Source organism: Hypanus sabinus, chromosome 13, assembly GCF_030144855.1.
Source record: "Hypanus sabinus isolate sHypSab1 chromosome 13, sHypSab1.hap1, whole genome shotgun sequence".
Lineage (NCBI taxonomy): Eukaryota > Metazoa > Chordata > Chondrichthyes > Myliobatiformes > Dasyatidae > Hypanus > Hypanus sabinus.
In genome coordinates, this window is record NC_082718.1 from 5,559,136 (window position 1) to 5,571,350 (window position 12,215).

General features: G+C 40.5%; 1 protein-coding gene across 1 annotated transcript in view; it reads left to right on the forward strand.

Moving 5' to 3' along the window:
* Positions 1 to 12,215, forward strand: part of smo (smoothened, frizzled class receptor) — a 52,749-nt gene that overhangs the window by 20,058 nt on the left and 20,476 nt on the right. Inside the window, exons 2-5 of the mRNA XM_059987020.1 lie at positions 3,736 to 3,941; positions 5,258 to 5,467; positions 9,292 to 9,464; positions 10,982 to 11,201. Of these exons, the coding sequence (XP_059843003.1) occupies positions 3,736 to 3,941; positions 5,258 to 5,467; positions 9,292 to 9,464; positions 10,982 to 11,201 (809 nt within the window). The remainder of the gene's footprint in view (positions 1 to 3,735; positions 3,942 to 5,257; positions 5,468 to 9,291; positions 9,465 to 10,981; positions 11,202 to 12,215) is intronic.

The window sequence follows — 12,215 nt, forward strand, 5'->3', positions numbered from 1 at the left end:
TGCCTGCAGATGGGATGGAGAGGGGCTGCACTGTGGCCTTCCAAAGACAATCCAACAAATACACTGTGGTTGTGAACACTGTGCAAGGCAATGGAGAAGGAGTTGGTGGGTGGAACTAGAGTTGTTTGTAAGAAGTCAAAGCTGTTATGATGGACTAAGTGGTTTCCTTCTGTAGTGTAAACATTTTATGGGTTTACAATCCCTGTGGATTGGGAGGTAACAAGTGTAACTTTGATTTAAAGAAAAGGAGACAATGAAAACAGGGAACTCCAAGCCAGTTAATATAACATAAATAGTAGGGAAAGTGCTGGAATTTATTATTAAACAAGTCATACAGGGCACTTTAAAAATTATTATAGGATTGTGCAAGATCAATATGGTTTTATGAAAGGGAAATCAGATTTGATGACATTATTTTGAGCTTTTTGAGGCTGTAAATAGCAGAATTGAGCAGGATGAGCCAAGCACATGGTGTGGATGAACATTCAGAAAGGTTTTAGCAAGGTGACACATAAAAGGTTATTAATGAAAATGAGAGCAGACAGTATTGGAGGTAAAAGACTGACATGGAATAGACTGGTGTTAATTAAAGGGTGCGAGATCGAAGAATGGGGATAAACGGGCCATATTTGGAGTGGGAGGCTGTGACTAATGAGGCACCACAGGGATTTGTCCTGGCATTAACAATCCACATCAATTTTTTTGGATAAGGGAATTAATTGAGTATCATCTATATTTATATTCTGAGTGTGAGGAGAATGCAGAAAGGCTTCAGGACACATAGACAGATAAGGAAATGGATGAAGACTTGACGGGTGAAATACAACGGGGAAACGTGTGAAGTCTTGGTCTTTGATGGAGTATTTTGGAAATGCAGGACTAAAAACCGTTGGTGCCAGAAGAACTTGGGTGTCTCGAGTGTCATTGAAAGTGAACATATTAGTTTAGCAAGGAATTTAGGAAGGCAAGTGCATGTTGGCCATTATTGCAAGAGTATTTGATTATAAGTATAGAGATGTTTTAACCCAATTATATAAGGCTCAGACAAGACCCCTTCTGGAATATTCTATAGAGGCTAGGTCTTCACAGCTAAGGGAGTATATAATTATAATGAAGGGGATACAACATACAACTAAGGTTCACCAGGTTAATTCTAGAGATGGTGGATTTGTTGACTGAAGAATTATTCAATAGACTGGCTATACTATACACTCCTGAGTTTACAAGGATGAGGCATCAATTTTGAAATGGACAAAATTCTTACAGGACTTGACAGGGTAGATACAGGAATGCTATTTTCTCTGGGTTGGGATTACTGGAATTAGTCAGAGACAGAAAATACTGGCTTAACCATTTAGCTCAGAGATGTGAAGTAGTTTCGTGGCCGCATTAGGGTTAATGAATATTTTGGAATTCTGTAGTAGGTTTTGGAGGCTCGATCGCTAAATCTATTTGACACCAAGGCTAATAGATATTTTGATATTAAAGAAATGAAATGATATGGGCTTAGTGCAGGAAAGAAGTACTGAGGTAAATGATCAGTTGATTCTTGTGTAATGACAGAAAAGGGATGAGCAGCTGAGTGGTTTCCACTTTCTATTACTTATAGTATCATTCCAATAGTGAATTATGGGAACTTTGCAGCTCAGAAACAATTTCCTGCATCTGTGCAGATCTCCACTCATGTCGTTTGTGTCATCTCGGCCTTTCAGCATGGCACTCGATTCCCTTTTCTGTCTTGAGCTCACCTATTTATCTATCTCACCTTTGTTCGTTAGAGCTTTTTTGTCATTGCTGAGGACAACGAGATTGCAGTACAACTCCATTCAATGCTAAACATCACACTGTCAATTCAGTTACTAAAAACAGTGACTAAATTTAAAATAATGTCCGAGTTATTTACAGTGACTTCTAAGTTACAACTGAAGCAATGGAGCTGAGAGTCTGGAGCCTTCCCTTTATGGCTTCCCCTTCCCTTTCTTCCGTCTTAGGAAGCAATAATGTGGAAGAAAGAAAGGAATGAGGTGCAACTTTCTGATCTAAGTGCAACATTTTCTAAATCTAGAGAGGTCTGTATGTTTGAAACTAAAGTTTATATTTGTTCACTTATTTTTAATAATATCCAAGAGGGGGAAACATTATTGTGTACAGTTCTGGTCACTGAATTATAGGAAAGACATCAACAAAATAGAGAGAGTTCAGAGAAGATTCACTGGAATGTTACCTGAGTTTCAGGACCTAAGTTACAGAGAAAGGTTGAACAAGTTAGGTCTTTATTCCTTGGAGTGTAGAAGGTTGAGGGGGGGCTTGATAGAGGTATTTAAAATTATGAGGGGAATAAATAGAGTTGACTTGGATAGGCTGAGGGGGATAGATAGAATTGACTTGACTGAAGCTGTCTACAAGAAGGGTCAGAGCCATCTCTACTTCCTGAGGAGACTGAGGTCCTTTAACATCTGCTGGACGATGCTGAGGATGTTCTATGAGGCTGTGGTGGCCAGTGCTATCATGTTTGCTGTTGTGTGCTGGGGCAGCAGGCTGAGGGTAGCAGACACCAACAGAATCAACAAACTCATTCGTAAGGCCAGTGATGTTGTGGGGGGTGGAATTGGACTCTGATGGTGGTGTCTGAAAAGAGGATGCTGTCCAAGTTGCATGCCATCTTGGGCAATGTCTCCCATCCACTCCATAATGTACTGGTTAGGCACAGGAGTACATTCAGTCAGAGACTCATTCCATCGAGATGCAACACTGAGCATCATAGGAAGTCATTCCTGCCTGTGGCCATCAAACTTTACAACTCCTCCCTCGGAGTGTCAGACACCCTGAGCCAATAGGCTGGTCCTGGATTAATTTCCACGGCATAATCTACTTAATATTATTTAATTATTTATGGTTTTATATTGCTGTATTTCTACACTATTCTTGGTTGGTGCGACTGTAACAAAACCCAATTTCCCTCGGGATCAATAATGTATATCTGTCTGTCTGTCTGTTTTCCATTGAGAGTAGGGGAGATTCAAACAAGAGGACATGAGTTGAGAGTTAGGGGGCAAAAGTTTAGGAGTAACATGAGGGGGAACTTCTTTACTCAGAGAGTGGTAGCTGTGTGGAACAAGCTTCCAGTAGAAGTGGTAGAGGCAGGTTCAATTTTGTCATTTTAAAAAAAAAATTGGATAGGTATATGGACAGGAAAGGAATGGAGGGTTATGGGCTGAGTGCAGGTTGGTGGGACTAGGTGAGAGTAAGTGTTCGGCACGAACTAGATGGCCTGTTTCTGTGCAGTAATTGTTATGTATTATTTTCCTGTAAGTTCCACTATTTGCTTCAGCAATAAAGTTCAAGATAGGGTTAATCTTGATAACATCATCAGAAATAACTGGTTGTTATAAAGGTGGAATCTAGAGGTTAAAGAAGGGATGCTATAATGTCTAGTGAACATGTCTTATTACTCAGACAGGTAGAGCATTATGAAAAAGTTTAGAGATGAGAAACTCCCATCCAAATTCCATTAGCGTTACAGAGATGCAGGGGACTGCATATCCTGAAACATGGAGCAAAAATCAAAGTTCTGGTGTACTCATTGGTGGCAAAAGAGGAATTGCTGGCTGAGACCCTGGCTCAGGACTATAAATACCACAGAAGCCAGATATATCTTTATTTCCTGAATTCTCAATTGGAGTTTAAGAAAAGGCTTGAAGCTAAACTTTTTAATGGTGCCATTATCTTTCACAGGGCTGCGGAATGCTCCAGGCTGTTGGATGGTGATTCAGCAACTTCTATGCGCGGTCTACATGCCGAAGTGTGAAAATGGCAAAGTGGAACTTCCAGGTCAGCGTATGTGCCAGATCACGAGAAGCCCCTGTGCCATTGTGGAGCGGGAGAGAGGCTGGCCTGACTTTCTGAAGTGTTCGATTGACCGCTTTCCTGAAGATTGCCAGGTAAGTAACTGGGAGTCAGCGTAAAGAAACCCTTACACAGTGATGCAGTCCTCCCAATCTCATCCAAGAGGGGTTCCTTATGTGTGAACTGTGAGATGGAGATTCTTTTTTAAAGATTAGTTTTATTTGTCACGTACATTGAAACACTGAAATATACAGTGAAATGTGCTTTGGTGTAACGACTGGCACAGTTTAAGAATGTGTTGGGGGCAGCCTGCAGATGTCGCCATGGTTCCAGTGGCAATATAGTGTAACACCCTGGTTAAGGTTTTTACCGCCATGCTGTGGGTATTTCATTTTAGCTGTTCTGCTTTCAGCCTGTTTTGGGTTTGAGCTGAGATAAGGGGTTTTGTTGTTCAACTTCATAATGTGGTGTCAGCCAATCAGGATGGTGGAACTGGGAGAAGGTTCTGGAGAATGCTGGGTGGGGAGGTTTTTATAACGGACACTGGTGTGGGTCGAGGTGTTTGTTGGTGGGAGCTGGGAGCAGACAGGGGGAAGATGGCTGAGAATGCCGCCCCTGTTGCACAAGGTGCTTTGTGCAGATGAATGGAGTAAGGACCAATACTCATGTGGGAAAGGCTGTTTGTTTGGGATGGATTTCGAACAACATTCACAAGGTACAGTGTGTACATCATAAACAACAGCTTCTGGAGGATTTGAGCTCACCGAGCAGGTGACTGTTTAAGTATAATGGGCCCTTTATGTCTTTGTCTTTCTTTAATAACCATTGGCTTAGGTTGACATTCTTAAATGTACTTCTTTATAATTGTGTGCAGTGTATTATCTGTTATTCTTGTTGATGGGCGATTGTTGAGGGCAGCAAATCACACAACATTCACACACAGCGGTTTGGGTGGGCGGGACATCCCAGTCTCACGGATTTAGCGGAACCAAAGTTCTATGCACCCTAGATGCTCAAAGCCCGAGAAAGATGGGTTTCTGCTGCAGACCCTAATGGTTGTTAGTGAGGGGCTAATAAGCTGCATTTGCAGAGATTCCCAGCAAGGAAGGGTTTCAGTAGCAATTTACCTACCACAGTTCTCTGGAATGCGATCGTCGGGAGAATGTAAAACTCCTTAAATCTCGATTGCTGGGTCTATAAAGCGTTGCAGTAATCGCTGCACTAATTGTAATCTATCTTGTGTATACATGGATATATTGCAGAGGAGACAACTGCTGTAGGGAACAGGCTACCAACCTGGCATTTTATTGTTGTTAAGAGGGTACCAAAGTGGTACGAGAACATATTTGGATCAGAGGAAGGTTCATAAAGTTATGAAGTTAATTTTTTGTTTGTAAATTGTATTTTTCAGAATGAAGTACAGAACATAAAATTTAACACGTCTGGCCGCTGTGAGGCTCCTCTGGTGCGCACAGAGAACCCAAAGAGCTGGTATGAAGATGTAGAAGGCTGTGGGATCCAGTGTCAGAATCCCCTCTTCACAAACAGCGAGCATGATGCCATGCATATCTTCATTGCCATCTTTGGTTCTGTGACCATTCTGTGTACGTTTTTCACACTGGTGAGTACTGTCCTCATTTGGCTACTTATGACCAGCACTCAAATTGCTTGACTTCAATGATATTTCAGCACTAATTGAAGGGAAGTTTTTCTTGCCCCTTTTTCTAGTTGGAGCTAAGTTTCACAAGTACAGGTCTCCCCCACTATTCAAAGGTAGAGCGTTCCTATCAAATGGTTCGTAAGTCGGAATGTCGTAAAGTGAAGAAGCAATTACCATCTATTTATATGGGAAAAATTTGTGAGTGTTCACAGATCCAAAAAATAACCTACCAAATCATGCCAATTAACACATAAAACATAAAATAATAGTAATATATAGCAAAAGCAGGAATGATCTGATAAATACACAGCCTATATAAAGTACAAATACTTTTCTGCAATCATTGCAGCTCTGCCCACCGGTAGCGAAAATCTCACGCAAGCGCTCTTGGCTGAAGCACTCTTTCCAGTAACCTTTAAGCTATGAAGCTGCCAAATCATACCAAATAACACATAAAAATACACAGCCTATATAAAGTAGAAATAATGTATGTACAGTGTAGTCTCACTTACTGGAATCGGGAATACAGTGAGCACACTGATGATGGTGTGTTAGGGAGGTTGGGGTGGTGGGACACTGGGGTGTCATCTCATCGTCGTCTGTTTCCATCAGGGCAGCAGGTCATCTTCTTCTATGTCTGCCTGCCTCGAAGTCAAAGGTCAAGGTTTGTCGTCTGCTGTGGCTGATGTGGAAGGCTTGAAAAACGACAGTATGCTTGATTGCTTAGCCTCGCGTATTTTTCTATCATACAGTTCTTTGTAAGCACTCAAACCATCCTGCAAACATGCCCTAAACCTACGCACCCTTTCAAAATCAAAGTTGTACTTTTCTGCAATCATTGCAGAATTGTCAATCGCAGTGAAAATCTCACACAATTGCTTCACGTTCAGTTCCTTGACTACTTCACTTTCGGGCCATTCACTACTGCGTTCGGTTTCAATTGTTATCCTTTCCTCTTCATCAGCTCTTCATCTCTCAGTTCTTGGTCATGGGATGCCAAAACCTCTTCAACACCAACTTCCACAAACCCTTAGCCATACTCACTATGTCCTTACTCGTTCACCATGATTGAAATGCTTTATTATGTCTAGTTTTATGCTAAGTGTAACACCCTTACGCACTCTTTTAGGCTTTTCCGATACCTTAGAACTCATCTTGCTAACGGATATACAAAATAAATCGACATAAAGCACAGATGCTCACAGGCACATGTTTAAGCAATGCCGGCTAGAATGTAGTTCCGGGGGGTGAGCTTGGCTGCTCGGCGTGCGCTGCCTTTTTTTGTAACAGTGAAAACACCTTCTGTTATTGAAAACAGGTAACTAATGTAGGTCTTTCGTAACAGCGAGGTCTCGTAAAGCAAACGTTTGAAAAACGGGGGACACCTGTATGTGAAAGTAAACGTAGAGATTTTGGGCAGCGTATCAGTAAAGGTGTAGGGGTGCTGCGAGGCTCTTTTTTGCAAGAGCAAGGTGGCTGGTAAAAAATACTCTAGGTAGTGGAAAAATGAGAAGCCTCCACAGAATCCTACTTTGTCTTTTTTACACCAAAAACAGTTCATAGTTTTGTCAATGGCATTTAATTGGGTGGGCTCAGCAGTTCTCCCAAAGTTCTCAGTATCCTACTGGCTTACCTAATTTGCATATTTAAAGGTGTATTTATATGGGTCCCAAGAAGGATCCCCATTTCATAGAATTTTTTCCCATATTTTTTAAAGATACCACAAGGTAAAGACACTGCGATGGATATATGTCAAAAACATGGATTAAATCAGTACCCTGTGGCAGTCTGGGTTCACTTAATAAAATTATTCTTGGAAAGTGAATACAAATAATTCTACACAGATTGTAAAACACTCATTCCTTTCATTACATGAACTTCTTGATTAGATTTCAACTGGTATATTTTTTGCAGATGTTTGCTATTCAATATACACAAACCACGTAAATTTATTGACTAGTCTGCGGATCACTCCATTAATCTATTTGTAAACAGCCTTAGACTCCCAGTGGAATTCAATTCTGTTAAGATCCATTTCCTGAAACCCCACAAGTAGATTTCCGTATATCTATATAGACTAAGCTCTGCCACAAGCCCTTGATCATATTCCTCTGTGTAACTACTCACACCTACCTATTCAGATAGAGATGTTAAATGTCAATAAAAACAGGTTATGCTTAAGTTTATTCTAAGGAGCCCTCAATTGTTACTATAGAAACAAAATATGTTACTTACGGGTAATCTGAAATATAAAGCTCAAAGTAAAATTTATTATCAGAGTACTTACATGTCTCCACATACAACCCTGAGATTCTTTTTCTGTGGGCATCCTTAGCAAATCTATAGAACTGTATACAATGATCAATAAACTGTGGAAATATAGAAATAAATAAATAGCGATAAATAATGAGCATGAAATAACAAAATAAAAGAGTTCTTAAATGAGTGTAGTTAACCCCTTTCGATTTTTCGTCTCCCACGACACACCAGTTCCCTGCAGTGACATTAACCTTGAGTGTGCCCACCTCCAGAGCCATGAAATCCCGGAACTCCAAAGGCGAACTAATTTTCTAGGCCGCATCCTTGGTATAGCTCTACTTCTCCCTTTCAGGGTTCTTTTGAAGACCATGACCTGGAGATACACACTGACTTTGGTTCTTTGCAGGATGATGACAACAACGATATCGAATAATGCCATTCGTGAGATCCCGAGAGCGGGTCCCATTCCTGCAAAGAATCGAAGTCAGTGTGTAACTCCAGGTCAGGGTCTTCAAAAGAACCCTGAAAGGGAAAAGTAGAACTATACCAAGGTAGAAATAGAGTTGTTTCTGTTGGTGCAAGCAAAGGAGTCATTGTTAGGAGCCATTAGCACCTTGGCTTGTCGGATTTTCCACTCAAAGGCATTGGTGTTCCCATACCAGGCTGTAATGCAGCCTGTCAGCACACTTTCCACCACCACACATCTATAGACATTTGCCAGGGTTTCTGATGCTGTGCCAAATCTCTGCAGACTCCTGAGAAATAAATAAATGGAAAATGCTAAAGATACTGAGATTAGACATCATCTATGGAAGGATGAACAGATTTAATGATACAGGTAGATGACCTTTCATCAGAACTAGAAGTTAGAAATCAAATGTTTTAATTTTCAGTGAAGCATACAATGGAGAGAACAAAGGGAGCATAAAAGTATAAATAGAAGCAGGAATTCTGATGAAATGTTATTGACTGAAATGTTAATTCTTCTCCTTCCACAGATGCTGCTTGAATTGTTGAGTATTTCTTGTGTTCTCTCTTTTTATTATAAGTGTTTGTTGCTGGTCAGGATATAAAGACATTGCCTTCTGCATCATCAAGTGACTCGAATCCTGTGGCACAGTATATGTTGCTTAAAATGTTCTAAAATATTGAAGGATTTTGACCTAATTCTCAATAGGTGACTGGTGGTTACGGTAATCATTATTTAGCATATACATTGAAATGTATAGTTTAATATTTTTTTCGCCGTATTAATCCCTGGAATGTAAGCCAAAATCTATTATTTGGATTGATCCAGAACCTGTTTAATTGATATAGTATGTAATGAGGCTCATGACACTTGTCAATATTCAAAGAAGATATTTGAAGGAAGACTCTTTCCTCACGCTGATGTCAATAAAGTGATACTGATGCCTTACCACTAGATGTCATTGGTTTGCTTATTAGGTTGTTGATATTCGTAAGTGTTGTTGAAAGGTCTTGTTTAGATTGAAGCTCCATCTCTGTCTTTCTCCTTGTTTTTTAAGGCCACTTTTATTGCTGACTGGAAGAATTCTAATCGTTATCCTGCTGTCATCTTGTTCTACATCAATACCTGCTTCTTCATCGGAAGCATTGGGTGGCTTGCGCAGTTCATGGACGGGGCCAGGAAGGAAATTGTCTGCAAGGCAGATGGGACCATGCGACTTGGAGAGCCAACGTATGTTCACCCTGGTCTAGTTTATTCTTCAATGTCTCGCTAACCTCATGACAGTCTTGCTTTCTCGGTAGACTCCCTGACATTTTGTTTCTGAATTCCTGACACTAAATGGAGGATCAGTAGCAAAGCTAAGAAATGGGTGGAACATGATTACTAGAATAGTGAAGGGGGAATGAAGATTATGAAAGGGTAAATGTAGAACTTCATTGTTCCTCTCTGTCATTGTTGTTCACCTGTTATGTTGGCGATGTAAAACACAAGAGACATTTTTACATGAAATAGCTGCATAGTTTGTTGATTTGTTAGAGATTGGAATGATTTATCATTATAATCACTGTAAAAGGTACCAGCTTTTATTCATTCCAGATTTACTTGACATTGAATGTTTTGTGGTAGGGATTGAACTACTGCCTTCAGATCAACAATCCAGATATTTAAATACTAAGTATATTCTGTCTGGGTACCTTCCAACCTGGTGGCGTGAATATCGATTTTTCCTTCTGGTAAACAAATCCCTCTACCCCATTCTGCACTGACCGTTTACTTTTCACCCACATTTACTTCCCTCATTTGCCCCTCCCTGCCCCTCCTGCTCCTATGGTCCAATCTCCTGTCCTATCAGATTCTTTCTTTTCTAGCCTTTGACCTTTCCCACCCACCTGACTTCACCTATCACCCTCCCCCCCCCCACCTTTTTATTCTGCGTCTTCTCCCTTCCCTCTCTGTCTTGAAGAAGAGTCTTTGCCCAAAACCAACTATCTATTCATTTCCATTGATGCTGCCTGGCCAGCTGAACTCCTCCAGCATTTGTGTGTGTTGCTTTGGATTTCCAGCATCTGCAGACTTCCTCAAGTTTATGAAATACTAATTAAATCTAACCACAATGCCATTTAACTCTTTCACAGACATTTCTTGATGGTCATTTCAAGGAAGAAGGAAGTCTTGATTAGACCAGATGCCCTTGCCAGCAAAGTGAAAAGTTCAAAAAGAGTGCATTTGCCTCTAAGCCAGAGTCATAGTTGTATAGCATAAAAACCATCCCTCTAGCCCCCCCCCCCCCCCCACCATTTCATTGCCAGCTATCATGCTTATCCATACTAAATCCTACATGCCTATACTTGGACCTTTTGCAGTACTCAGAGACTGACGTGCTATTTGGTCCTGCTGAAGGATCTCGGCCCAAAATGTCAACTGTACTCTTCTCCATAGATGCTGCCTGGCCTGCTGAGTTCCTCCAGCATTTTGTGTGTGTCGCTAATTAAAATCCTGCTTTGGTTGAGATGTTAAATTGAAACCTCTCTGCCCTCTTAGATTATTGTGAAAGATGGATCTTTGTAATATTTTTATCACTACTTCATAGAAAATAATAATTTTTTTCCTGGTGACATGAGCAATATTTATCCCTTATTCAACATCATTCATTTAAAAAGTTGCCGTCCTATTTGTGTGAGCTTGCTATGTTTTAAGTGTTAATGGACAAAGAGAATAATCTCACTGTAATACTGTTTCTCTGACAGGTCCAATGAAACACTCTCTTGTGTTATAATTTTTGTGATTGTCTATTACTCGCTCATGTCTGGAGTGATCTGGTTTGTGATGCTTACGTACGCCTGGCACATGTCCTTCAAGGCTCTTGGCACCACCTATCAGCCTCTGTCTGGCAAGACTTCCTACTTCCACCTTATCACCTGGTCAATCCCGTTTATACTCACCGTTGCCATCCTAGCACTGGCTCAGGTAAAAGTACACCCAATTGCATTGTCCAGAAATTGGATATGTTTGATGGGACAGGCTGGAGGGTAACAACTTGGAGGTCCAATGTAGTTATGGGTGGATAACGTGAAGGATTTATATTTTTATTTTGGGAATGTGGTGATGGAGATTATAGATGGCAGTGGGGGTTGAAACAGGATTAGGAAGTCATGTAAGATTTTGAATGATAATTTAAGTATTGAGTGATGTTAGCTTGATGGTGATAGAAACATAGGAACAGAAATTGGTTATTTAGCCCCTGAAGTATGTAAGTATTTTCTTCTGTCAGTAAGGTTAGCTTAGGTTACTGCCCATTATGCTGCTGGTGTTTAGGGCTGCAATAAAGGTTCCCCATCTCTTTCTGTCCATACCATTGCACACAGATATAGAAGGATCCTTCATTGCTGTTTCCACAAAAATATTTTTTTTTTGACCAGGCAGGGTTTTTAACCCTGAGCTGAACCCCCAAAGCTGGAGGACTGGTGGACTACTCTTAGTCTGACCTCTACCCTTTGACCTATTTGGCATGGATGACCCTACCAAGAGTCAAAGCACAGGCCCTGATGCTAGCCAACATAGCTCTCTGGGTCATTTAGACACACAAGCCTCCAAACCCTTTGACAAGGTCGTGGTCCACTTCGAGGTTCATTCAATAAAATCATGGCTAATCTGTTATGTACTTCCACGTACCTATTTTTCTCCATGTTCCTTAATACTTTATTGGTATCAGTGTCTTTTAGTCTTAGATTAAAATTGGCAATTGACTCTGCATCGAATACTATTTGTAGAGAAACACCAAATATACACCATCATCTGTATAAAGATCCAGAGTATCTTAATTTCACTTCTTAAAAATTAGGCTCTAGTTTTTTTAAGGCCATAAATTCAGTAATATTGTAAATATATTGTCTGCTTAAGCATTCTTTGCTTGTTTACGTGATTCATTATGGGTGATATGTTTGAACTACATGAATGAATTGAATTGACTTTATTTCTTAC